Source organism: Camelus ferus, chromosome 13 (assembly GCF_009834535.1).
Source record: "Camelus ferus isolate YT-003-E chromosome 13, BCGSAC_Cfer_1.0, whole genome shotgun sequence".
NCBI lineage: Eukaryota > Metazoa > Chordata > Mammalia > Artiodactyla > Camelidae > Camelus > Camelus ferus.
Window position 1 is genome coordinate 12,732,545 of NC_045708.1, and position 25,353 is coordinate 12,757,897.

Sequence of the window (25,353 nt, forward strand, 5' to 3'; positions counted from 1 at the left end):
AGTCTTCAGGGCTCCTTGTCTCTGCCTGCGTGCCCTGTGGCTCTGACGCTCCCTCTCCGCTTTGAGCTGGGTGCCCCTGAGCCGATCACTTGGTCTCTCTGGGCAGCAGTTTGGAGGTCTCTGCACTGACCTGGTGAGCTGTCAGAGGCCAGGTCTCACTCTCGGGCAGGAGAATCAGGGCCCCTTGCCCCTGGAGCCCACCATCGGGGGTGGGCACAGCCACACCCAGCAGCGCGGCCTCTTCAGGCTCGGCAGTGCCAAGGGGCACAGTGGGTCCGGAGCACACGTGAGACACAAGCACCCCCACGACAACACCCAGAATTTGCTGGGTGGGGGCTGGTTTCCAACAGAAGCTAGTACCATGGACTAGAATATATACCATGGACACTGAGGTATAAAAAAGAAACAACATTATTTTGTCCCTGATGGTTCCAGGGACGGGTGGATTTGCAATGGTTGGCATTTATTAAGTACCTACTGTATGTCCTTTGCACTCATTAGCTCTGATGCTTCGATCCTCCCATTTTAGAGAAGGGGAACTATATGTAAATAATTGCCCCAAGGTACACAGCTCAGAAGAGGCAATGCTGGGGTTGAAACCGAGGTCTCTGATTCCACATCTTCTTCAGGGGACTTCTGGAAAACAAGAACAAAACTCATTCATTTCACCCAAGTGAGCTTTATTCACAAGTATTTATGGGCTCAGCCATACTCAGAGACGACAGAGAATCTGGGGGTTCGTGCTCTGGGAGAATCTGGGGGAGGAGACACAGACACATGGGCAGCTAGTGAATGAGGCCGGGCAGCATTACTTGAACTCACATCTTCCCACACCAACACGGGCCCAGCCCACCAGCGTGGCTTCCCTTCACCGGGAGCCGGAACCTGCAGGTACCCATGGTGACCGCCAGATGGCAGCTGTAGGCTGCTAAACCAGACTCGTCCTTGGAGACCAACAGGTCACTTTGGGTGGTCTTTTCTAGAATGGGGTGACAGTGCCTGGCAAGCTAAAAAGCTCGATGGAAAGGAACAAAATGGAAATAGGCATCCATCACTAGGTGGGTAAAGATGACCAGGATGCCAAGAACCTCAGAGGGACGTCAAATCAGAGACCAGGACAAAGGGGTAAGAGTCAAGAGTGGCTTCCCTGCATCGATCTGGAGTTGAGCAAGCAAGACTCCCTGGCCTTCATCTCCCAACACTGAGGTCCTCATCCCAGTGGGCAGACAACGGGAGTGCTAGTCCTTCCCCATGGTGTAGCCCTGAATCACGCTGTTGAAATAGGCTTGTGTGTTGCGCTCCGGGTAGAAGAGGATCATGTAGCACTTGGGGCCAAAGTAGCCCAGGCTGATGCCCAGGAGGTTGAGCACAGTGACCAAGAAGTCCATGATGGTGACCAGCACCCCATCATAGACGGACATGAAGGTGCAGAGGGAGACAGAGGAGATGAAGTAGAAGGTCATGCACAAGGTGATGAACTTGGCCTCGTTGTAGTTGGTGGGCAGCTCCTTGCCCACATAGGCAAAGCCGAAGCCCAGCACGGAGAGGAGCAGGTCCAGGCTGGTGTTGGTCAGCAGTATCTGGTGGTAGTTGGGGTTGCAGGACAGGATCATGACCTTGGGGTCAACAGGGTCATTGAGGTGGGTGAGGGTAGTGGTCGTGGTCAGTAGGCTTCCCCCGACGATGACCAACTTGAGCACCGTGATGGACGCCACAAAGACGTAGGGCCCTTGGTAGCGGACCCAGTAGCTGTAGGCACGCGGGAGGCGGCTGGCCATCTTGAAGACACAGACGATCTGGAAGGAGCGCACGGTGATGCAGGAGATGCAGACAGTGAAGCAGAGTGTGAAGAAGGCCTGGCGGCAGAAGCACGTGGAGACCGTGGGCGGCCCCACGTACACGGGGCTCACCATGTACGACAACAGCAGCGGCGTCAGCATCAGGAAGCACATGGGCCCCCCGGCCGAGCGAACCATGGGCGTCTGAAAGTGCCTCCAAAAGATGACCGAGATGGCCAGTGTGCTGAGGAAGCCCAGGGCAGCCAGCATGGCCACAATGATGGTGGGTGCTTCGTTCCATTCAAGGAAGATCAGCTTCCGCTTGAAGCAGGAGGTGTCATTCCTGTGCGACCACTCGTACTTTGGGCAGGGCTGGCACTCAAATTCATCTGCAAGAGCCCACAGCAATCAATCAGGCTGAAGCCACCTTCCCTGCACCCACATCATCCACGCCTGCAGTGGGCCAGGCCCCGGCAGTAGAAAGAGCCAAGGGTGACCACTGCGGTCATTGCCAGCGCTCACTGAGTCCCTCACACCCACTGCCTCATCAACTCCTCACAGCAACCCCATTTCACAGATGAGGAAACTGAGGCTCAGCCAGGTAAATTCACAAAGCCAGGAAGTTACAGAGGCTGGATTGGAACCAAGGGCTCCTTGACTCAGAGCCTAATAACTGTAATTCCTTTCTTCTGAGACCTCGCTTTTTGGTGGGAGAGACATGGTCCCTGCCTTTGGACACTTATGTCCTCTAGGGCAGACCCTAGAGACCCTGCCAAAGGTGAAGGGCCTCAGAGACCACCCCCCACCAGGGCAGAGCAGGGCAGGGGCAGGGCAAGTGTGTGGGCCTATAAATCATACCTGCAGTTTGGTTGAGGAAGCTGCCAGGGAGGCAGTCAATGCACTCGAAGCAGCAGGGGTGAAGGCCCACTGGCTTCTTCTTTTGCCCAGGCTGGCAGCTCTTGGAACACCTGGACACAGGGATCTGGAGGGAGGAGGGCAAGAGACCCTGAGTCCTCTTTCCCAAACTCTGGGGGCCTCCCTATTCTGTCTTTCTTTCCCCATCAGGTTGCTCAAGGGAGGGAAACCTGGCCCCTGTCTGGGAGGTTGGAGCAGTACTGGGATTTCCATTAGAACTGGATCCTTGTAGGGACCATCTTAGTTTTGCCTGCCAAAGACCTAATCCACCTTGTTTGGGTACCACCATCCAGCCGTTGAGAAGAGGACTTTCTGAGGTTGCTGAATGGCTAGAATGTGACTCTCAGCCCTCTGGTCTCCAGTGGGGAGAACTGCCTCAGGAAGGTTCTGGGAGATGGAGAGTGAGACCCTGGATCCAGCCTTGCCTGAAGCCTTGCAGTTGACTTCTAGAGTTTTCAATGATGTCAGAGGATAAATCAACTTTTTGCTGACATCACTTTCTGTCACTTGCCACCAAGAATCCTAATTGGCACAGCCTTTATAGAGGGGCAGGAGTTTTCAGGTGAAAAAAGCAGGTGGGCAGTGGCTATGTCTTTTGTTTTTACCGCTATATTTCTAGAACCTAGAAGAGTGCCCAGCACAGAGGAAGCCTCCAATGATTGTTTATTAAATGAATGAATGAATTACAAATAGATGAAACAGTAAGAGCAATGAGGTGGAGATGAGGAGGGGGATGGCATGTTTGGGAAGAGGCTGCATCTGGGCTTGGCTGGAGTCAGGACACCCACGGAGAGGGTGGAAGGCATTCAGAAGGTTCAACTCTGACACTGAAAATGTAGGGGCAGTGGGAGGCAGCCATGGCTCTTGAGTGGGGAGTGGTCTGATTGATTCGGCTTGTATAAAGATCATTCTGATAACCAATTTAGGAGGGTGTTACAAGAGTACACATATCAAGGACCAAAGGCCAGACAAGAAGAGCCACAGCAGGGCTCCTCGGCCCCAGAGCCCTTCTCTTCTTGCCTCTCAGAGGTCACCTGCCTTCCTGGTCCATCCCTGTAGTCTCTCTTGCACGTGGTTGTCACATGATGTTTCCAGGCGTCTCGTTCTCCTCCCTGAAACTTCATGGAAGACCCTCAGGGACCCTCCATCAGTTGATCCTTGCCAGCCTTTCCAGGCCCTCTGTGGTCTTTCTGCCTCCCACGGGACCACATACATGTGTAGGTATGTACACACAAACACACACAACACACACACCATAACCAGACCTACACCCCACCGCCCTTTTGCCATGTATCCTCCCCCCTCCTTCCAAACTCATCTCTTCACTAACCCCTAACACCTAAGGAACCAAATTAATCCAACCTCTTACCCATGGAGTCTCAACCTGATATTCACTTGTTCACTCACTCAAAAAGGTACTGAGTGCATACCAATGCCAGGCACTGGATCTATAGCCATGAACCAAATGAGGCAAAGTCTCTGTTCTTATGGGATGAATATTTTCATGGGGAAGAGAGACAACACACACATAAAAATGTGATACGACAAATGGTGATAAATACCGTGAAGGAAAATAAAGCCATGCAAGGGAGATGGAAAATGATAGAAGAATTGATTGCAATTTCAAATGGGGTGAGAGGGCAAGGAAGTCCTCCCCCAGCAGGTGACACTGGAGCAAAGACATAAAGGCTGGAAGGGAGCAGGTCATGGAGATATCTGTTCATGCAGAGGGAACAGCATGTGCAAAGGCCTTGTGGTGGGGAGGCTTGGCACAGCTGAGAAGCAGCAAAGCCAGTGCGGCTCAAGCAAGATGAACAAGAAGAAGAATGGCAGATCTGTTCAAAGAGACGGAGTCAAAATACTATGGCTTTTACTGTGAGTGAAATGAGAAGCTACTGGAGGATCCCAAGCAGAGGAGTGACAGGTTCTGACTTCACTTTAACAGGATTGCCCCGTCTTCTGTGTTGAGTATAGAATGTGAGAGGTAAAGGCAGAGCAAGAGACCAGGGATGCTATTGTAATAGCCCAGCTGAGAAACGATGGTGGTTCTGACTAAAGAAATAGTCGTGGAAGAGGTGAGAAGTGGCCAGATTCTAGGTGTGTTTTGGAGGCAGGGTGGACAAGGTTTACTGCTGGATTGGATGAGAAAGAAAGGAGTAGAGGATAATGCCAGTGCTTTTGGTAAAACAACAGAAAGATGATGATGCCCTTTACTGGGATGGGAAGACCTCTAGGGAGCGAGTTTGAGTAGGTAAGTGAATATCTGAATTAAAGTTGAGGGGAGAAGTCCAGTCTGAAGATATAAAATTAGAGGTTATAAGCCTATGGATAATATTTCCAGCCATGTAGACAAAGAAGAGAAGAAAAATATATATGGCTCTTCAGCAAGGGGAAAGGAAAAAGTAACCTATCTGAAATACACCCAGAGCATTCTGCTCTTCTTAACAAAGGCCTGCCCTCAAGGGAAACTGTGTTACCAGAGCCTAACTGACATAGGGGAAGGGAAGTACCCAGCTTCAGCCCCCCCACTAGCTTTCCTGTCACATCTAAGGTGGGGAGAGCTGAGAGGCACTTGAGAGAGACACAGCCCAGGGCATAGGCTCACTGAAAGAATAAAACCTCGTCACTCTAGATCATTTTAGAATGCCTCCCTTCCTCCCACATCTTACCACCGCATCATTCAGACTCCTGTATAATAACAGGGAATTACAACCATAAGATCTGCAAGGCTCAGATTCCATTTACAAAGGAGTCTCTAGGGAAACCCAAAGCCAGCAGGGAAGATCAAAAAGGGGCAGAGGCAGGGGACATTAGAGGAAATTTTAGCCTCTGACACCACAGCTACAGCAAATATTAAACATAGCCTAACTCCTACCCAGATAAACATAAAACCTCATATTTAAATGTATGAAAAGGAGGACTTCCACTGATTTTAATCACTACATCATTTGTGATTTTCAACAAAAAATTACAAGACATGTTAATGAAAAAAAATATTCTAAAGAGAGAAAACCAGCATCAGAATGAGACTCAGATATATATGGTAGAGATTTTGGAATTATCAGACTGGAAATTTAAAATGATTGTGATTAATATGCTAAGAGCTCTAATTGAAAAAGCGGACAAATGCAGGAACACATGGGTAATATAAGCAGATATATGAAAAGCCTAAGAAAGAATCAAAAGGAAATGCAACACATTTTTAAAAAACCCACGGTAACAAAAGTGAAGAATGCCTTTGATGGGCTCATCAGTAGACTGGACATGGCTGAGGAAAGACCTGGTGAGCCTGTAGATAATGTCAATAGAAACATCCCAAGCTGAAAAGCAAAGAGAAAAGAGAATGGAAAAAAAAGAAGCAGAACAGAATATCCAAGAACTATAAGACAACTGCAAATATATATAACATATACATAATAAGAATACCCAAAGGAGAAGAGAGCAAGAAAGAGAAGAAATATTTGAAGGAATAAGCTGAGAATTTTCTAATTATTAACGACAAACTCCAAATCACAGATCCAGGAGGTTCAGCAAACACCAAGCAGGATAAATACTTTTTAAAAAGTTACAACTAGGTATATAACATTCAAACTAAAAAAAAAAAAAAAAAAAAAGACAAAGATAAAATTTCAAAGGAAGCCAGATGGGGGAAATACCCAAAAAATGGTTACTAGGGAAAAAGAAGAACATTTATGACAGTAAAAGGGTCAATACATCAAGAAGATATAGCAATTATAAATATGTACTTAACAATTAAATATATGCACCCAACAAGAGAGCCCCAAAATACATGGAGCAAAGACCATCAGAATGAAAGGGAGAAAAGACAGTTCAACATGTAATGTTCCGCAGTAATAGTTGAAGACTTCCATACCCTACTCTCCATAATGGATAGAACAATAAGACAGAACATAAGTGAGTAAGCAGAATTCTCAAACAACACAATAAACCAACTAAACCTAATAGACATATACAGAACACTCTACCCAACAAGAACAGAATACACATCTTCTCAAGTGCACATGGAACATTTTCCAGGACAGACCATATATTAGACCATAAATTAAGTCTGGATAGATTTTAAAAGATAGATATCACACTACCTTCTTTGACCACAAAAGGATGAAGTTAAAAATCAATCACAGAATGAAAACTGGAAAATTTACAAATTTGTGGAAATTAGACAATGCTCTTAAACAACCAATTGATCAAAGAAATCATAAGGGGGGCATTAGAAAATACTTAAAGATGAATACAAACGAAAACACAACATACCAAAACATGGGCTACAGCATAGCAGTACTGAGGGGGGATTTAAAGCTATATACACTTACACTAAAAACAAGCAAGATCTCAAATCAATAATGACGTTACAACCTAAGGAACTATAAAAAGAACAAACTAAACCCAAAACTAGCAGAAGGAAGGAAGTAATAAAGATTAAATCAGAGAGAAAACAAAATAGAGAATAGAGAAATAACAGAGAAAATCAATTAAACCAAAAGTTGGTTCTTTTAAAAGACCAGCAAAATTGACAAACCACTAGCTAGACTGGTTAAGAAAAAAAGAGAGGAGATTCGAATTACTAAAATCAGAAATGAAAGGAGGGACAATAGCTACTGATTTTACAAAAATAAGAATTACAAGAGAGTACTATGAGCAATCATACACCAATAAATTGGAAAAACTTGATGAAACAAATTCCTAGAAACACAAAATCTACCAATACTAAATCATGAAGAAATAGAAGATCTGAATTAGACTTATATCTAGTAAGGAGACTGACTCAGTAATCAAAAAGATCTCCTGATATAGAAAAGCTCTGGACCTGACGACTTCACCAGTAAATTGTACCAAATATTTAAAGAAGAACTAACACCAATCCTTCTCAAACTCTTAAAAAAAAAAAAAAAAAACTGAAGAAAGAACACCTTCTAATTAATTCTACGAGGTCAGCATCAATTTAATACAAAAACCAGTCAAAGAAACTACAGGAAAATTACCGACAATATCCCTTATGAACACTGATGCAAAAATTCTCAACAAAATATTAGTAAACTGAATTCAGCAGCATATTAAAAGGATTATACACCATGACCACATGGGATTTATTCCTGGAATACAAGGATAGTTCAACATATAAAAATCAATGTAATACACACATTAACAAAATGAAGGGAAAAAAAACACATGATCCTCAGCCAAAAAAAAAATGAAATTTTATCATTTTCAACAACTTGGATGGACTTGGAGGATATTATGCTAAGTGAAGTAAGTCGGACAAAGAAAGAAAAATATTATAGGATATTATTTATATGTAAAATCTAAAAAAATACAACAAACTAGTGAATATAACCAAAGAGAAACAGACTCACAGATATAGAGGAGAAACTAAAGGTTACCAGCAGGGAGCGGGAAGGGAGGAGGGGCAACATAGGGGTAGGAGATTAAGAGGTATAAACTATTAAGTATAAAAGAAGTATATATTATACGACACAGGGAATATAGCCCCCAAAATAGACAAATTGGACTTAATTAAAATTTTCAAATTTATGCATCAAAAGACACCATCAACCGAGTAAAAAGACCTACAGAGTGGGAGAAAATATTTGCAAATAACACATATGATAAAGGATTAATATCCAGATATATAGGGAACTCCTAAAACTCAGCAACAATCAAAAAACCAACCCAATTCAAAAATGAAAAAAAATGGACCTGAATAAACATTTCTCCAAAGAAGAGCTCCAAAAAGTCAAAAAGCACATGAGAAGGTGCCCAATATCCATAATCATTAGGAAAGCACAAATCCAAACCACGATGAGAGACCACTGCACACCCATTAGGATGGCTGCTAATGAAACACAGAAAATAAGTGTTGGTGAAGATGTAGAGGAACTGGAACAGTGAATTTTTGTGCACTGTTCAGAATGTAAAATGGTACAGCTACTGTGGAAAACATGGCTGTTCTTCAAAAAATTAAAAATAGCATTAACATATGATCCAGCAATTATATTTCTGGTTATATAATCAAAAAAATTAAAAGCAGAGTCTTGAAGGGACATTTGTTTACTTGTGTTCACAGCAGCATTAATTTCACAATAGCTAAAATGTGGAAGCAACCCAAGTGGCCATTTATGGATGAATGGATAAGCAAAACAGGATCCATACACACAATGAGATATTATTCAGCCCTGAAAAAGAAGGAAATTCTGACATATACGTTGCAACACAGATGAACCTTGAGGACATTATGCCAAGTGAAATAAGCCAGTAACAAAAAGACAAATACTTCCACTTATACGAGGTATGCAGAATAGTCAGATTCAGAGACAGAAAGTAGAGTGGTGGTTTCCAGGGGCCGGGGGAGAGCAATGAATGAGGAGTTATTGTTTAATGGGTAGAGAGTCTCAATTTTGCAAGGCGAAAAGATTTCTAGAGATGGATGATGGTGGTGGCTGTTTACAACAGTGTAAATATATAGCCACTGAACTCTACTGTACGCTTAAAAATGTTCAAGATGGGGTGGGGAGGATGTAGCTCAGTGGCAGAGCACATGCTTAGCATGCATGAGGTCCTGAGTTCAATCCCCAGTACCTCCATTAAAATAAATAAGTAAATAAATAAACCTAATTACCTTCCCCCCAAAACAAAACAACAAAATGGTTAAGATGATAAATTTTATGTTATGTGTATTTTACCACAATGAAAAAATTGAGAAAAAATAAAGATGGTAAAGTTTATGTTTTTTAACCATAATTAAAGATACTTTTTTAAAATAATAAAACATATGAGATACAATGAAAGCAGTCTTTAGACGGAAGTGTATAACTGTAAATGCCTACATTAAAAAAAGACTTCAGATCATTAACATTCCCTCCCTTGTTGCAAGGTTAAGTTCATTCTACTCTCTGGAATGAACTATCTGCACAGAGGCCCTCATCTCAGGCTCTGCTTTCTGGGGGAAACCCAGGCTAAGACATTGTGATGTGTTGACTTGTGTCCCCTCAAAATTCCAGTGTTGAAGTGCTAACTCCGGGACCTAAAATACGATCTTATTTGAAAATAGGATCGTTGAGGATGTAATTCGTGAAGAGGGGGTCATACCAGAGTGGTGTGGGCCCCCTGACTCCAGTATGACTGATGTCTTTATAAAAGAGGGAGATTGGAAGACAGACACGCCCACAGGGAGAACGCCACATGAATATGAAGGCAGAGGTCAGGTGATGCAGCAGGAGTCAAGGGAAACCAACAATGACCGCCAGACCACCAGCAGCCAGGAGCGAGGCCTGGAACAGAGTTTCCTTCACGGCCCTGAGAAGGAACCAACCGTCCAACACCTTGATCTTGAACTTCTAGCCTCCAGAACTCTGAGACAATACATTTCTGTTGGTTAAGTCCCCCAGGTGGTGATTCTTGGTGATGGCAGCTCACGCACATTGATAAAGACACCAGCCCAATAGATGCCATAAAAATCCCCCAAGAAGGACCTACTCTGGAGCACAGGAAACTATATTTAATATCTTGTAATAACCTACAATGGAAAAGAATCTGAAAATGAATATATATATATAGCAATCTCTTTTGCTGTACACCTAAAAGTAACATGACGTTGTAAATCAACTATACTTCAATTTAAAGTTTTGGGGGAAAAAATCCTGGAAAGCTCAAGAAGTAAAAGCACCAAATGCCCCTGGAACAGAGGTCGAGTGGGGTTGGGGAGAGTGATGAAGGCTCTTTGAGAAGCTTCTAGATCCGCTCCCTCACCCCACAGGGCTGGGTCTCTATCTTCTTCACGCCAAGCATTCTGACAGCTTATTATGAAAAAAGGGTGAAATAAAGGCACGTTAGACTGAAAGATGTCAGACACGGTGGAAGGCAGAGCTATCGTCCCCAAAATGTGAGTATTCATTGAAAGAGTGTCACCTGAGTGCTGTGTAGAGAGACACAATCAAGCTGTGTGGCCTTGGGCAGGTCACGCAACCACTCTGTGCCTTCCAAGTTCTAACCCATAAAATAGGGAGATGAGTAGTATCTTATTTGGAAGTAGGATCATTCCAGATGTAATTGGTTAAGATGGGGTCATACAAGAGTCGGGTGGGCATCGTAGCGTGGGCACGAGAGTTGAAGCCTTTAACACACGCATGTCCTGAGATCCTGGGTCCTGAGAAGCCAGAAAGCCCTGAACTTGGACAGTTCTCCATCACGGAGGAAGGTCAGGACCCCAGACAATACATCCACAAGTAGATACCCTTCTAGCTACCAATAATGAACCCCAGGTAAAAGGACCCCTGTACCCCAGAGTGCACCCTGATGCCCAGCCCCCAGGCCCTGCCCACTGCCACCCCCTCTGCTGACCGTGTTGTTGGGGGTGTGCCAGGAGATGTCACCAATGTCCTTCAGCTTCCACTGCGATGGGTCGTAGGAGGCGATGCTCTTGAAAGGGTTCTGGCTCAGGTCCCACTGCCACTGGATGACATCCAGCTGCATGGACAGGTCCCCTTGCTGGTTGAAGACGATTTGGTGGCCCAGAAGGCTGAAGTTGACCTTCCAGACCTCCTGAAGTAGCTAGAGGGGCCAGAGGGAAGGGAAATGGAGCTGGTATCTGAGGTTGGGCCAGACCTGGGAGAAATGCTACCAGCCCATGGGCCTCGATTTCCACATCTGTAAAATGGGGCCAATAAAACTTTGGAAATGTGGCCATTTGGAGGCAGGGGTTGAGAGTCAGATACACCTGGGTTTAGCATCGGCTCTACCACCTGCCATGACGCCTTGGATCTGTCACTTCACCTCTATAAACCCCAGATTCCTCTTCTGCAAAGTGGGAGCAACAAAAATCTGATCTCCTGGGTTCTGAAGAAGTAGATGAGTGAATTCTACTGAATTGTCAATATTATCCCTTTTTCCTGGAAGTCACTTCGGCCATCCCTCTGGGAGTCAATACCTGAGGTCCAGAGTCCACTGCCTTTCCCACATGCAAGGGTCTCCTCTGGCCCCCACGGCCTGCCTGCTGCCCCACATTTTGGAGCCAATTCTCTTTTCAGTCTCTCCCCACCCCATTCCCCCATCATTCTCACTATGCAGAAGCTGGTATGAACTAGAACATGCTGTGGATTGGGTATCCTTTGGCCTGAATTCCAGTCCTAGCTCTGTCCTCAATTTGCTGTGTGACTTTGAGCTAGTCACTGAACATCTCTGGGCTGATCCCAAAAGGGCTTCCAGCTTACATATCCCATCATTCTGGCTCCTAGATTTTCCCCTCCATCAATGGGAGAATCCATTGGGTGACACCTTGGGGGCCAAGAGCTCAACTCACCTCAGGAACTGACAGACAGACAGACAAGGGACTTGTTCCCTAGCCTTCCCTCTGCCTTGCCGAGAGAGTGAGATCTTGGCTCTGAAAGTCTTTTTGGAATTTGCACAGGTTGCTGGGTCTGAGAACAAAGGGCCTGGGAGCTGAGAGAAGAGAGGCTCTACCCCAGTGGTCAGCCTGAGGACGGGAATGAAGATGGCAGAGGCCCCTGGGGAGCTGGTGCTGGTGTCTGTCTCACACCCTTGCAGTGATCTGGCCAAGCTGGGCTGAGCAACCTGAGATTCCAGGGGTCCAAGGTATGGAGTCAGAAAGCACTGTCCCTGCAATTCTCCCACATGGGCAGAGCCTGGACTATTACCAGCAGCGGCCTGAGCCTCTCCTGGCTCTCCTTTTAGGTCTAAGTCTCGTTTCTGCCTCCTCCCCTAGCCCCACCCCGACCCCCAACAGTGGCTCTGGCCCAAGCCGCACGCTCTCTCCTAAGGCCCACACAGGTGTTGGAAACAAATGAGGAAGAGGAGGAGGACTCTTCGCTTCTCTGCACCAGGTGATGTGCGTACATTATTGTTCATCCTCGCAGTAACTCAGCAGCGTATGTATTATTCCTTATATTTAATAGATGAGAAAACTGAGGCTCAGAGATGTTAAATTACTTGCCCAAGTTTGCACAGCTAGCAGTGGCAGAACTGGGACTCAAACCCAGGTCTGCCTGATTCCAAAGCTCTGCTCAGTTCGTCACCGTCTGCCTCCCAACAGACAGGTAGATGGGCCATATCTGAGATGCTTGTGGGGTGGACAGAGGCAGAGAGAAGGGTACAGGGAAAGCGAGCGAAGAGAGCGAGCCGGTAGCAAATGAACCAGGCTGTGGTCTTGCCTGGATGATGGTCCCTCTTAGGGCCCCAAGGGCCCCATCCACCCACTTGTAAAATAAAGGTATTGAACCTGAAGATTCTGAAAAGACTTCAGTACTCTGACCCTCAGTAACCTGCTGGAAATTTCCCCTTGGACGGCCAAAGCTCCCTCCTACTTGCCATCCTGGATTTACCAAGCCTCCCCTGGCTGGACCACCCCACCCCTGCCATCACCATGGCAGCACATCCTCCCAGCCTCCATCTCCAAGTCTCTGCATCATCCCCAGGGCCTCTCCCTTGCTTTGCTTCTCCTAAGGGCACTGTCCCCTCCATCCCCTCTGCCCCTGCCATACTTCCTCACCATCTGGCTACTCCCTAGCTCGGTGCCTATCACCTCTTTGAATCTCTATTTCATCTGGAAGAGCAACCACAGAGGAACAGAGGAACTGTGTTCATGGGGTAACTGGGAATAAATGGTTATTCATGTAAAGGAGTCAGTGCAGTTCTGGGCACATAGTTAATACTCACTCACCCATCCATTCAACAAATATTCACTGAGAGTCAGCCCTCAGCCAGACTCAGTTGCAGCAGCTTGGGATACAGCACTGAATAGGACTGAAAGGTCTCTTGGGCTTACATTTGAGGGGTGGGGTAGGGACCAGCCCACAAACAAGAAAGTAAATAAACATAGGAACAACAATTTGGGATTAAGTGTCATGGCAAAAATAAACAGGGTGGCATGGCATAACCTAGCCATGGGAGGGGAGAGGTGTAAGGACGCCACGTACAGTTGTGCAGGTTGTGCCCTGCACAAGTGGGTCCACTTAGGGCAATAGGGAGGGACAGCAGGAGCCCAGCCCACCCAGCTTATCCAGCCATGCCCCTGCCTGGCTGTGTCCACCTGGAGCAACAGCCATCATTGTCAAACTTGTCTGCACAAAAGGTATCATTTCTTAATCCACACGATGACACTGTTTATGCCAGTGGAGACCTGGGGGGAAACCAGCATAGGATGCACTGAGTTCCCTGCCTCTTGTCTCTATCAGCCTTTCACCTCTGGATTGTCTCAAAAACATCATCTTAGTGCTCAGCTTGAAACTCTTCGTGGGCTATTCGTATGTCCCAGCCAAAGCCCCTTCATCTGGTGCTGGGTGTCCTCCGATGTCACTTGCCCTTGCCGTATCCCCTTGCCCTCAACTCTTTGGCCACACTGGCCACATGACCATGTCACCTCCTCCCACCTCCCACGCCCCTCCTGCAGTGTCCAATGCCTGCTCTCCCCTCTACTTAAATCCTGCCTTCCCTGCCCCTCTCCCACCCAGTGAGGCCCCTGTCCTCCCCATGCATCACTACAACCCTGACTTCCTGCTGTACTCCGCAGAGACCGATCAGGGCCTGGCACATAGTGGGTGCTCAGGCAATGGGACTGGATATCCTGGTTGCTATGCTCAGTGCTCTTGGTCTCCACTATTAGAGAAGGAAAGACTTCGACAGTGCTGCATGACACCTACTGCCAGTCATGGCTGGCGGAGCAACTGGACGGTGAAGTGGGAAAACCACAGTGAAATGAGCCAGACCTGGGTCAAAGCCACTGTCTGCCACTTACCACTAAGCAATCACCGGAAAGTCACTTTGATTTAACTGTCCCTCAGCTCCCTGTCTGTAGATCATCAACCTCAGAGGACAGCCATGATATATATACTGGGCATATATATCTGTGATGTATATATAAGTGATATATACTGGGCACTTGATGCCTAGTAGGTGCTCGTAAAACAGAAAAGCACCCGTGATAATTCTGTGTATGATTAATGTAGCAGGATATAGAGTAAAATACAGTATTTTACCAACTGGCCTCAGTTATCCTTTTAAAGAATAACGAAGTTTTTTTTTTTAAAGATAAACACTGATGGTCTCTAGGTTAGGCTCTGAGATTGTGAGGTGGAAGGGGTACAAATAAATAAATGGGTGGGGTTAAAGAGTGAACTCAATTTCTCTGCTAAGGAAGTGAACAGGTATTTGGTGACAGGGGAGGGTATCCAGAAAAAGGGAGGAAAGGGAAGATAAAGACAGGAGATAGATGAGGGTCAAGGGGGTGGCTGAGCAGTAGAGTGGACAGCTCGCTCTGATCTATGAAAAAGCCAAAGAACTGTTTAAGCTGAGCTGTCCGACAGCAGTCGGACATAAAGTGTACATCTCTGATGTCCATCCCCTCTGCTCCTCCAGATCTTCAGTAAAACCTTCCACACCTTCCGAAGGCTTTATGGCAGGGTGTGTGTGAATAAACCAGGAAAACACAGATTTAAACTCGAGGTGATGCAGAACTGGGATGCTGAGAAGATCCTCCATGAACCTCAGAGCTGATGGAAATACACAAGCCTGTCTCCAAGGATTCCACCCTAAAGAGGCTGCAGGGGGAACTGGGGCTCCCAATGCCTGCGGGACTTCTTTCTAGGGAATTTCACCCAAATCTCCAAGGACGTACTATCGTGAATGGCGATGATTAAATTAATTTTTTTTAAAAAGAAATTTTGTTTTGTTACCACGAAGGACTCCTGTGTGTCTGGAGGTAGGGCGTGTCCCAATGGCCTCTCCCACCTGTTTGCACAGAACCCACCAAGGGAAGGGGAGGCTAGAGCAGAGCAGCTGGCGTCCTGCGGGCTCCATGGCAACCATGGACTCTGCGCCTGCTCCATGGGGCCCTCACTTTCCGCGGGCGGAGCCTCACCCGCCAAGGGTAGACCACCTCCTTGCGGCAGCTGGTCTGATTGCAGCCCAGCAGGCTGTGCAGCGCGTGGGCCACGGCGTAGACTGCGGAGTACACGCTGTAAACCACGCGCTCCCCTGAGAGCCTGAGGATGTTGTTGAAAGACTTGGTGGCGTTCAGACAGGTGTCACACTCCTGATTGCAGGTGGCTCCCGGGGTGGTCCTGTTGGGTGCGGGCCCCCTGGCCTGGGAGCTGCGCACCCGGAACTCGCTGAAGCCTGGGATGTGCACGTTCGCGGTGGTGATGCCCAGGAAGGTGCCCGTGCGCTGCAGCTCTGTGAGGCTGTGCAGGACTGGGTCGATGGCCCAGGACTCGGAAGCGATCCACACGGTGTCCGTTAAGTTCTGGCGCAGCACCTCTTGGAAGAAGTTGTACAGGGCCAGTTCCGGCGAGAACAGGACCACAACTCGCGCGGTGCTCTGCCGCAGCTTGCCCACGATGGCCTCCAGGCTCTCGCGCTCCGACTGTGTCACCGTCTGGTTGGGCTGCGGCGTGGGCAGTGTCTCCTGGAAAGCGATGCAGATGTCAAGGTGGGCCAGGCGCTGGTGGAGCAGCTGGCTGTTGTCACGGCCATAGTCGTCGCCGCTCCCCAGCACGATGATCCAGTTCCAGCGGAAGTGCACCATCAGCTGCACCATGGCCTCGATGTGGTGATCCACGCGGGTTACCGTGCGCAGGAGCGCAGGGAAACGCAGCTTGTCACCCAGCTCGTTGCTGATGGCGCTGTAGGTGATCTGCCAGAGGGGAGGGGTCGCTGGCATTAGTGAGGGCTTCACTGGGCCTCCCCGTCCCAGGAAATCTCCACCCGCTGTCATCATTCTGGTGGTATTTGGGGAGCCCATAGTGCCAGCCACGCCCAGGGTGAGGTAGTTTACTCCACTGTCATCATGGTCATCATTGCAGTGACATTTAGTGAGAACCTACTATGTGCCGAACCCTGAACTAATTGGTTTACTCCACCATTATCATGGTCATCATTGTAATAACATTTGTAAGAATCTATCACGTGCCCGGCCCTAGGTCAGGTGCTTTACATCAGTATCATGATTATCCTTGTAGGAACATTTATCAAGCACCTACTGTGTGCCATGCCCTGGGCTAAGTGGTTTCCATCATGATCATTCCCATGATCTAGTTACATTTATTGAGCACCTACTGTGTGTCCCTGAGCATCAAGCATTCCTCCTCCTCACCACCATCATCCAATCAGTCACACGTCCTCCCTCAGCCTCTGGGATGTCACACTCTTGGTTTTCTTTCCAGCCCATCAGTTGCTCCGCCTCCTTTACTGCTTCCTTCTCTTCTCTATGATCTCTTGACCTCGCAGGACCCTCAGCCTTCAGTCCTTGTTTCTTCTCCATCTGCTCCCCCTCCCTTAGTGATCTCATCCGGGCTCCCGGCTTTAAATACCACTTCCATGCTAACCGCTCCCCATAGTCCTGGCCTGGCCTCTCTGCTAAATTTCAGACTCCTATTTGCGGCTGCCTACCTGAGACATCTCAAACTTAACATAGCCAGAATTGAACTCCTGTCTGCCCTGAACCTGCTTCACCCACAACCTTCCCCAACTCTGTTAATAGTGAATCCATCTTTCCAGTTACTCAGGCCAAAAACTGTAGAGTCCTCCTTGGTTCGAATCTCCCAAACATGCCACATTCAATCCATCAGCAGATCCCACTGGATCTACCTTCAAAGTGTGTCCATCACATGCCTACCATCTCCCCACATCACCCCTCTCCTCCCTCCCCACTACAGTCTACACTTAACGTGGCCTCCAGGGTGACCCTGCTCTCTCGCTCTCTCTCATACACACACACGTGCACACCAGTCACATTACTCCTCTGCTCAAAACCCTCCAACAGCTCCTAATGTCACTCAAGAAAAGCTAGAGTCCTTCCCTGGTCCCTAAGAGGCTCCATCACTGGCTCCAGCCCTTGCTGCTCTGACTCCACCACCTCCCGCTCTCCCACTAGTCCCAGTTCTGCTCACCCAGTTCCACAAACACACCAGGCATCTCCCAGCCTCTGCATTTCCTGACCTCTCTTCCTGGGTGCTCTTCTCCCAGATGCCCGTAGAGCTCCCTCCCCCTTCACCTCCCTCAAGATGGAGATCCATCGTCCCTGTGTCCACGCCACCTGCCCCCCGATGTGCCCCATCTCCCTTAGCCTGCTTGACTTTTCCTTTTATCCATTGCACTTCTCAGTTTCTATCATCTTATACCTCATATTTATTTGCACGTATCGTCTGTCTCTCCCCACTAGTTGATAAGCTCTAGGAGGGCAGATTTCTGTGTATTTCCCCAGCTGTATCCCCAGCGCCTACACCAGTAGCAGGCACAGTTGGTGCTCAACAAGTATTTGTTAAACGAATGACGGAATGAGTTCAGTCCTGGACTAGATGCTTCACATAAGAATATTAACATTTATCGAGCATACTACAAGTCAGATCTGTGGCACCTGATATAAAAACAACAGCAAAAATTACAGCATCTGTAACTACCCACTGTGTGCCAAGCCTTGGGTTAGCTGCTGTTGATGACAAGAGATTTTCTGCCAGTTCCAAACTACTCCCTTTAGATCACGCGATCGTAATGAAAATAGTTATAATAGCAGTCGTAATACTACAGCATATTTTTGAGGACCTACTGTGCAGCAGACCCTGTGCTAGGCAACCCTACAGCGTAACAATGAGCACTTTCCAGGTTTTCATTCTCATGCGAGATGCTTAACGTAACAACAGTAACATTATTGACTACCTACTGGGCACTAGAAACTCTCATTGTTGAACGCTTTAATCATCAGACAGTCCAAGGATGGAACCCTTCTCACCCCACTTTGGAGGTGGGAAAACTGAGGCTCAGGAGAGTTAAGATTGGCTCAGAGTCTCACAGTGGTCAAGGCTCAGAGTCTCACAGTTGTCAAGACTCAGAGCCAAGATGCACACCCAGGTCTGCCTGCCTCCAAAGCCTGAGCTTTTAACCAGTAGGCTGGCTGCCTTCCCAGGATTGGGGTGGAAGTCCTGATGTTGCTTCTGCTCCCCCATCTACCCGCCCCCAGGATGGGTAGGGGGAGGTGAGCCCTCTGGACCATCACTCAGCTGCCCTCTGCCCCAGGCCCTTTCCCCAGGGCCCAGGGGTCTCACCTGTGGAAGGAGGAAGAGAGAGAGGAAGTAGGCCACAGCTATGGCGGCATCAGAGTTGTCAGGTCCAATGACGGCCACCACGCGGGGCTTGTAGTGGGTGTAGTCCTCCTGGATGGGCAGGAAGTAGTCGTCCTGGGACAGGAAGTAGAGCACGGGCTGGACGTTGTTGGATACGTAGCAGATATCCACCATCTCGTAGCCCAGCTGCACGCCGGGCAGCAGGCTGCTGGCCCTGTTGATCTCCTCCACTGCGAAGCGCATGGCCTGCATGAGGTTGTAGCCCAGAATCTTCATCTCATACCTGGAGCGGCCACAACAGGGTGGAGTGGGCAACAGATCAGAGCGAGGAGGGGAGGGGAGGCCGGAGCCGACCTGTCCCGCCTGCCTCCAATAGGAAAACCACAGCATCCCCCGAGAAAGAACCACTGTGGAAGATTCTGGCATTTTCACCACGTCGTTCTTACTATTTCATCTCTCTAAGATCCTCATTGTCCCTGTGACCACCTCTGACGCTATGAGCTCGGTGGCCACCATCAGTCACTACCACTGCTATGAGTACTGCCACCCCTATGACCTCTGCCACCACTCTACCAGTGTCCACCAGTGTGACCACCACCACCACCACAGCCTCCATCACCCGTATCACCACGGTGACCATCCTCACCTACTATTCCTGTTTCCAGTATCATCGCCACTGCCATCACGGTCACCTCGTATCTGTGACCACCATTATCAATACCCCTACCATCATCATCACCACCACCTCCATCACCACCATCATCAAGATCACCACCACCACCACCACCACTACTATCACCATCACCACCACCATCACCATCATAACCATCACCACCACCACATCACCAAGATCACCACCACCACCACCATCACCATCATAACCACCACCACCACCACCACCACCACTACTATCACCATCACCACCACCATCACCATCATAACCATCACCACCACCACATCACCAAGATCATCACCACCATCACCAAGATCACCACCACCACCACCACCACTACTGTCACCATCACCATCACCACCACCAGCATCACCATTTTCATTATCACCTGTATTACTATTGTCAGTATTATCAACATCACCGCCATCACTTCTATCACCACCATCACTTCATTGGACTTCCCACCATCATCACAAGCATCAGTAGCCAACATCATGCTTAGTACCATCACTGGCACCCTCACCCTCACCATTCTCAAGCCAGCGTACCATCTTCCCCAACATCCTACAAATGATGTGTTTCTTATAGTCAGATTTAGTCATCTTGGCACTCTCCTTCCTTTCTCCCTCTCTCTCAGAGTGCCTCCTCATCCTCTTTGCACAAGGTAACTATTTTATAATCCCAGGCCAGCTCCAGTGTCCCAGCCTCCACGCTTGCACAATGGTGGCCCACTCAATCTCGGAGTGATGCTGCCACCCCAAGGGGTTCACAGAAGGGGTGAGGGTGGGCAGAAGAAACTCCTCCAGCCCTAGAAACACCCCCGCCCACCCAACCACAGCCCTGGGAAAATGCAAACCTTCCTTCCAGTCCGAGAACCTGCGTTAGAAAAATCGCATTCCGCCTCCGGAAGGTGGAACACCTGGGCATTGGCATGGACTCACTGGGGGTCCCACAGCTGCCAGAGGGCATGAGGGTGGTTTCGATGGTCTTTAAGATTCCTCTAGTGGAGAGGGTATAGCTCAGTGGTAGAGCGTGTGCTTGGCATGCATGAGGTCATGGGTTCAATCCCCAGTACTTCCATTAATAAACAAACAAACAAACAAACCTAATTACCTACCTCCCCCTCAAATAAAGACCCCTCTAAACTCAAAACTCCTGTAATTCTTTACTAGGAGACAAGGCATCGGGACAACCAAGTCTCAGAGTTTCAGAACACAATCGCCAAAGAATCTGATAATGTACATTATGTGGGGTCTCCCTGGGAACCAGCAGGGTGCATCCAGGATGGGGGTTTGGCACTGAATGAGAAGCATTCTGACTCCTTGGTCCTTGCCTGGCCTCCCCAGGACCACAGGTCCGGGTTCAGCCAGCTCCCACCTCACCCCCACGCCCGCGCCCTCCGCTGCCACTTCCAGCCTCACTCTGAGACTCACTCCTTGCACTTGGGCACCTGCAGGTAGTCGAGGTGGACGATGCCCTTCATGTTGGCATGGAGGGTGAAAAGGCCCCCCAGGAGGTAATCCCCAGGCAGGTAAAAGTCCGAGTCCGAGTTAGCCAGGGCCCGTAGCAGGAAGAGCAGGGAGCAGACCGCCCTGCCCTGGGGTCCCATTGCTGGGAAGTGGGGGTCTCAGAGCTGGCTCTGCCTCCCCAGAGAGCTGGCAACCTGACACCAGGGATTTGCACAGACATTTACATACTGGTCCTGCCGCTGTCCTTGGGGCAGAAAAGCACCTGGGACCTGGGAGAGAGGTCTGAGGGCTCTGGGGGAAGGAGAAGAGGCTGGAATTAGGAGCCTGGATGGCCTAGACGAACCCCATTTGGAGGTAGAGCATGTCCTGGTCACTTGGCCACACCCACGACTTCTGCCACTCGGATGAGGTCAGGTCTCATCCTCTTGATGTTTCAAACATTTGGGAGTACATGGTCCCATCAGGAGACAGACTCGGTTGGCAAACGGAGCCCACACTTCAGAGCCTGACCAAGCTGGGCCTGGCATGGGATGATGTGTCACAGCACCTGGCCCAACATAGATGTTCCAAAACCGCAGCCATTGACGATAAGAACCGGGAATCATGCTGAGTGCTTGTCATTCACCATCTCGTTCAGTGCTCACAACAACGGGGACGTTTACTAACCCCATTTCACCGATGAGCAAACTGAGGCACAGAGAAGTTCAGAAATTCACCGTCTGTTGCACAATCAGCAGAGCTGGGATTCAAATCACACGGCCAGGTTTCAGGGCTCTGTTCTTAACCTCCAGGCCACATAACATCGCGAGGTCATTGCTTTTGATAAAAATAGCAGAACAGCAGCAAAGAGACTGGGAGGAGGGAGGAGGGAAGAGGGCCTCTCTCCCTCTGACAGGTGCCATCTGTCAGCCCAACGATCCGTCAGTCAGCTCTGTAGAGGGGGCCACCTCTGGGTGTCCCCCCTTGGATCCAGCATCCAGGGTCAGGGATGATGGAAGAAAGTTAAGCTGAAAATTCTTAACATTAAAGGTGACAATTCCCAAGTAGTGGGATGGAGGGAGACAGCTCTGGCAAATTAGGGACCTGCTTGTATCAGAGACCCTTGTCCACAGAATGCTGTTTTGGTCCTTTCCAGCCCCTCAAATGTGTGTTCTAGAGGGAGACGGAGGGGCCTACTATACAATGCCCCACCCAGAGGGGTTTGTCACAGGCCTGTCCGCTGCTCCTGGGGTCCAGGGTTGTGGGAGGAGGAGGCTCTAAGGGCCACAAAGGGGATTGGAAATCCAGTGCTCTCCCCTTGCCCCACCCCTGCCAAGCCCTGCTCCTCCTTCAAGAGCCAGTTTGAGCCTCACCTCCTCCAAGAACCCTTCCCTGGCCCCAGTTCACACAATCAGGTTCTGCTCTGAGCTGCAGTGACCCTCCTGTCTGCGTCGTCTCCGGGCCCCCCGTAACAGACTTACATCGTTGACTGGTTCTTGCTGATGCGTGGGTCTACACTTGAGGATCCCTGAGGGAGCATGACTCTGGCCGACCTGGACTGGACATCAGCTCTGTTTGCTGTGTGAGCCTGGGCAGGCTTCTTAACTTCTCTGAGCCTCTGTTTCCTACTGAAATAGGAATTCTGGCCTCATGGGATCGATGTAGGTATTAATAGAATGGCATGTGTGAACCACCTGGAGAAAGGTGAATTTGCCAGAGTGTGAGATTGTTCCTTCTTGTAATGAAATGACCTGCCACAGGGGGCACCCCGGGCTCTGTGCCCAGCTGACAGAACCCAGAGCTTCTTGAAGTTACCCTGAAAGATGCTGGCTGTCTTTAGCAACTCCAGAGGGAGCACCCCCTCCCTGGCCCTGACCTCCCCTGGGGTGGTGTCAACCCACAGACACTTAAAACCACCAGGGAGAGGCCTCATGGTGCTGTGGAAAGACACGGGATTTGCTGTGTGATTTGGGGCCTGGCCCCGGCCCTCTCTGGGCCTATGTGAACCAGTGGGGTGAGGAGGAGACCCAGTCCATAGAATGAAGGGAAGAGTCCTGCAGGGGGTATCTGGAGGTATAGGTTCTAGGGCTGGCTTTCCCGCTCCTGGCTTCAGTTTCCTCATCTGTACAGTGGGGTTGGGGGGGAGGGAGGTCTTCTCTGGACTGCCCTTATCCACCCTCCGGGTCAGCTAATCAAAAGCCCCAGTGCTGATTCACCGTCTGTCTTACAGGTTCTCTCCAGACCCCTCCCCCTTTTGCCACACCCCAAGCTCAGACCTTCATCACTTCTGGTCTGGGCCTCTCTGTCCCCCAAATGTTGACAGTTTAAATCTCCAAAGCACAGCTGTGAGTCTCCCACCCCTTGGCTCCAACCTCTCCTGGGACTCTGCACTGCCTGCAGGATCACCACTGAGCTCCTCGCCTTGGCATTCGAGGCCTCCCCCTGCCCGGCCCCAGCTCACCCATCCTTTCTGCCCTGCTCTCTCCTGCATCACGGGCCCCAAACTACAGCTACACTAGCCTCCTTGGAACTGGGTCCCTGGTGGCATTCTGGGGGCCCCCAAGACCGCAGTCACCTGCCTGGCCAGACACTTAGGGAGTCCTGGGGATAACAACTAACTTGCTCCTTTTCTTCGGCGTATCATATGCCAGGCACTTCCTATGCACTGTATCACTGAATCTTCACAACTACCCTGCAAAGCAGTCACTTTTACTCCCATTTTTAAAATGAGGAAACTGACACTGAGCAGTTAAGCAACTTGCCTGAAGTCACACATCTAATAGGTGGTGATGCTGGAAGCAGACCCAGGCTGCCAAAGTCTCAACCCTGTACCATCTGATTTTGGTGTGTCCCGCCGGCAGGAACCGTCACCACTATGGCTGTCATGGGGACAGGGGTTGGTGCTGCCCTCCCCTAGTGCAGATTCCACCTCAGGGCCACGTACTGGGGACAACAACTCTGTGTCAGTTCTGAAGAGGGAGAATAAAGATGCCAGTTGCTGGGAGGCCCTAGAATGTTCTAGAATGTTCTGGAGGCTCCCAGCCAAGCCAGGTTATTTAGCAAAGCTTGTGGGTAAGGGGGCAGAAGAGAGAGCGAGCCTCTAAGTCAACCGGAGCCTCTGGGTGTGATGGTGGAGAGTAAGAGGGGCTGAGAAAGCCACTAACTCAGAGGGCACTGGCCGAGCCCGCCACGGGGGAGGGCTGGGTGCGGTACAAGGGACACAGCCTGGACACACGAGCAATGTGGCTTGCAGTCTGGAGACAGAAATCGGGGCCCTTGTGAGGGCAGCACATGCGGGAAGATGCCAGGGGCACTAGGGGCACCCACAGCGTGGCGGGTGTGTCCGAGCTGGGACGGTCTGCAGCGCTCTGCAGACTTACCTACCGCATAGATGGGGCAACTGACGCCTGCACCCAGCCTGCACCCAGCCTGCGTTCCAGTAATGGGGCTCTTAACCGTGTGCTACCTGGCCTCTAGACCGAACATGCAGGGTGATGACGAATGCGTGGGTAAGCACATTAATGAAAATGAAGACAGGACTCTGTGAGGAGGGTGGGTCTGCACCCTGCCGCTTCCTCTGCCCGCCCCCGCCCCCCCATCAGGAGCTCCAGGTCTGCCTGGTGACCAGAGCACAGGTGGCCCCTCATTTCCTTAGCAGGCACGCCCGACTGACAGCCCACAGGATGGCGGTGGCAGGGACATCCGGCCCCAGTCAAATGGTTCACGCTCTAAGCCCAGACCTGCGGCGGGGCCCCCGGCCACAGCAGGGAAATGAAGAGGCTCCTTGGGCCACTGTGGACACGGGGACTTACTGTGGTGACCATGCAAAGAGGCCTGGGGCACCCAGGTGGGCACTGGGTCCTCGGGAGCCACCAGTCCCGAGTCTGGGGGACAAGGGAGAGCAGAAAGAACAGCGTGAGTGATGACTTGGAGCCACCCCTGCCCTCATTCAGTGGAGTCAGAGGCACTGGGCCAGGGGAGGACAGGGTAGAAGGACAAGGGCAGAGGCACAGCTGGGAGTCGGGGACCAGATGGAGCAGGTGGCAGGGAGCATGGGCCGTGGCTCCCTGGGTTCAAACCGAGCCCTCCCACTAACCAGCCGTGTGAACTTGGGCTCGTCATTCTACCTCTGACCTCCTCTGGTCCTTCCACAGAAGACAGGCAGTAGCTACCTGGTAAGGCACTCGGCCAGTAATCAGCCAACTCTGTGGCTGCCTCAGTGTGACCTTGAGCAAGTCACTCCATTGGTTCAGACATTAACACGGCCTTAATAATATCCTCCGGCTGCAAAATGCAGTTAATACCCCTCTTTTCCGTGAGCTCCAGCCAGGACACTCTGGGTGCTGCCCTTTGTCCCTTTTGCCACAAATCAGCAGCAACCCCTGGGTGAGCCAGGGCATGGGGGCTCTGCCAAGGTTCGAGTCTCTCCCTCCCCCTCCCCACACCCCTGA

The 25,353-nt window shown here is 49.7% G+C and overlaps 1 protein-coding gene across 1 annotated transcript; it reads right to left on the reverse strand.

Moving 5' to 3' along the window:
* Window positions 1-688: 688 nt before the first annotated feature.
* TAS1R2 (taste 1 receptor member 2) lies at window positions 689-21,727 on the reverse strand. The gene is made up of 6 exons (XM_006188266.2): window positions 20,888-21,727; window positions 18,764-19,064; window positions 15,583-16,356; window positions 11,052-11,261; window positions 2,637-2,760; window positions 689-2,167 (listed from the first exon to the last, which is right to left on the reverse strand). The coding sequence occupies exons 1-6, from the start codon at window positions 21,061-21,063 to the stop codon at window positions 1,239-1,241; spliced, it is 2,514 nt and encodes an 837-aa protein (XP_006188328.1). The 5' UTR covers window positions 21,064-21,727; the 3' UTR covers window positions 689-1,238.
* Window positions 21,728-25,353: the final 3,626 nt, after the last annotated feature.

Excerpts from the sequence above, each read along its gene's own strand:
- TAS1R2 (XM_006188266.2), bottom strand. The coding sequence starts at position 21,063 with ATGGGACCCCAGGGCAGGGCGGTCTGCTCCCTGCTCTTCCTGCTACGG. Across the intron at positions 19,065-20,887 it reads CAGGTGCCCAAGTGCAAGGA|GTATGAGATGAAGATTCTGG; the intron begins GTGAGTCTCAGA and ends TGGCCGCTCCAG. Across the intron at positions 2,761-11,051 it reads GGCACACCCCCAACAACACG|ATCCCTGTGTCCAGGTGTTC; the intron begins GTCAGCAGAGGG and ends TCCTCCCTCCAG.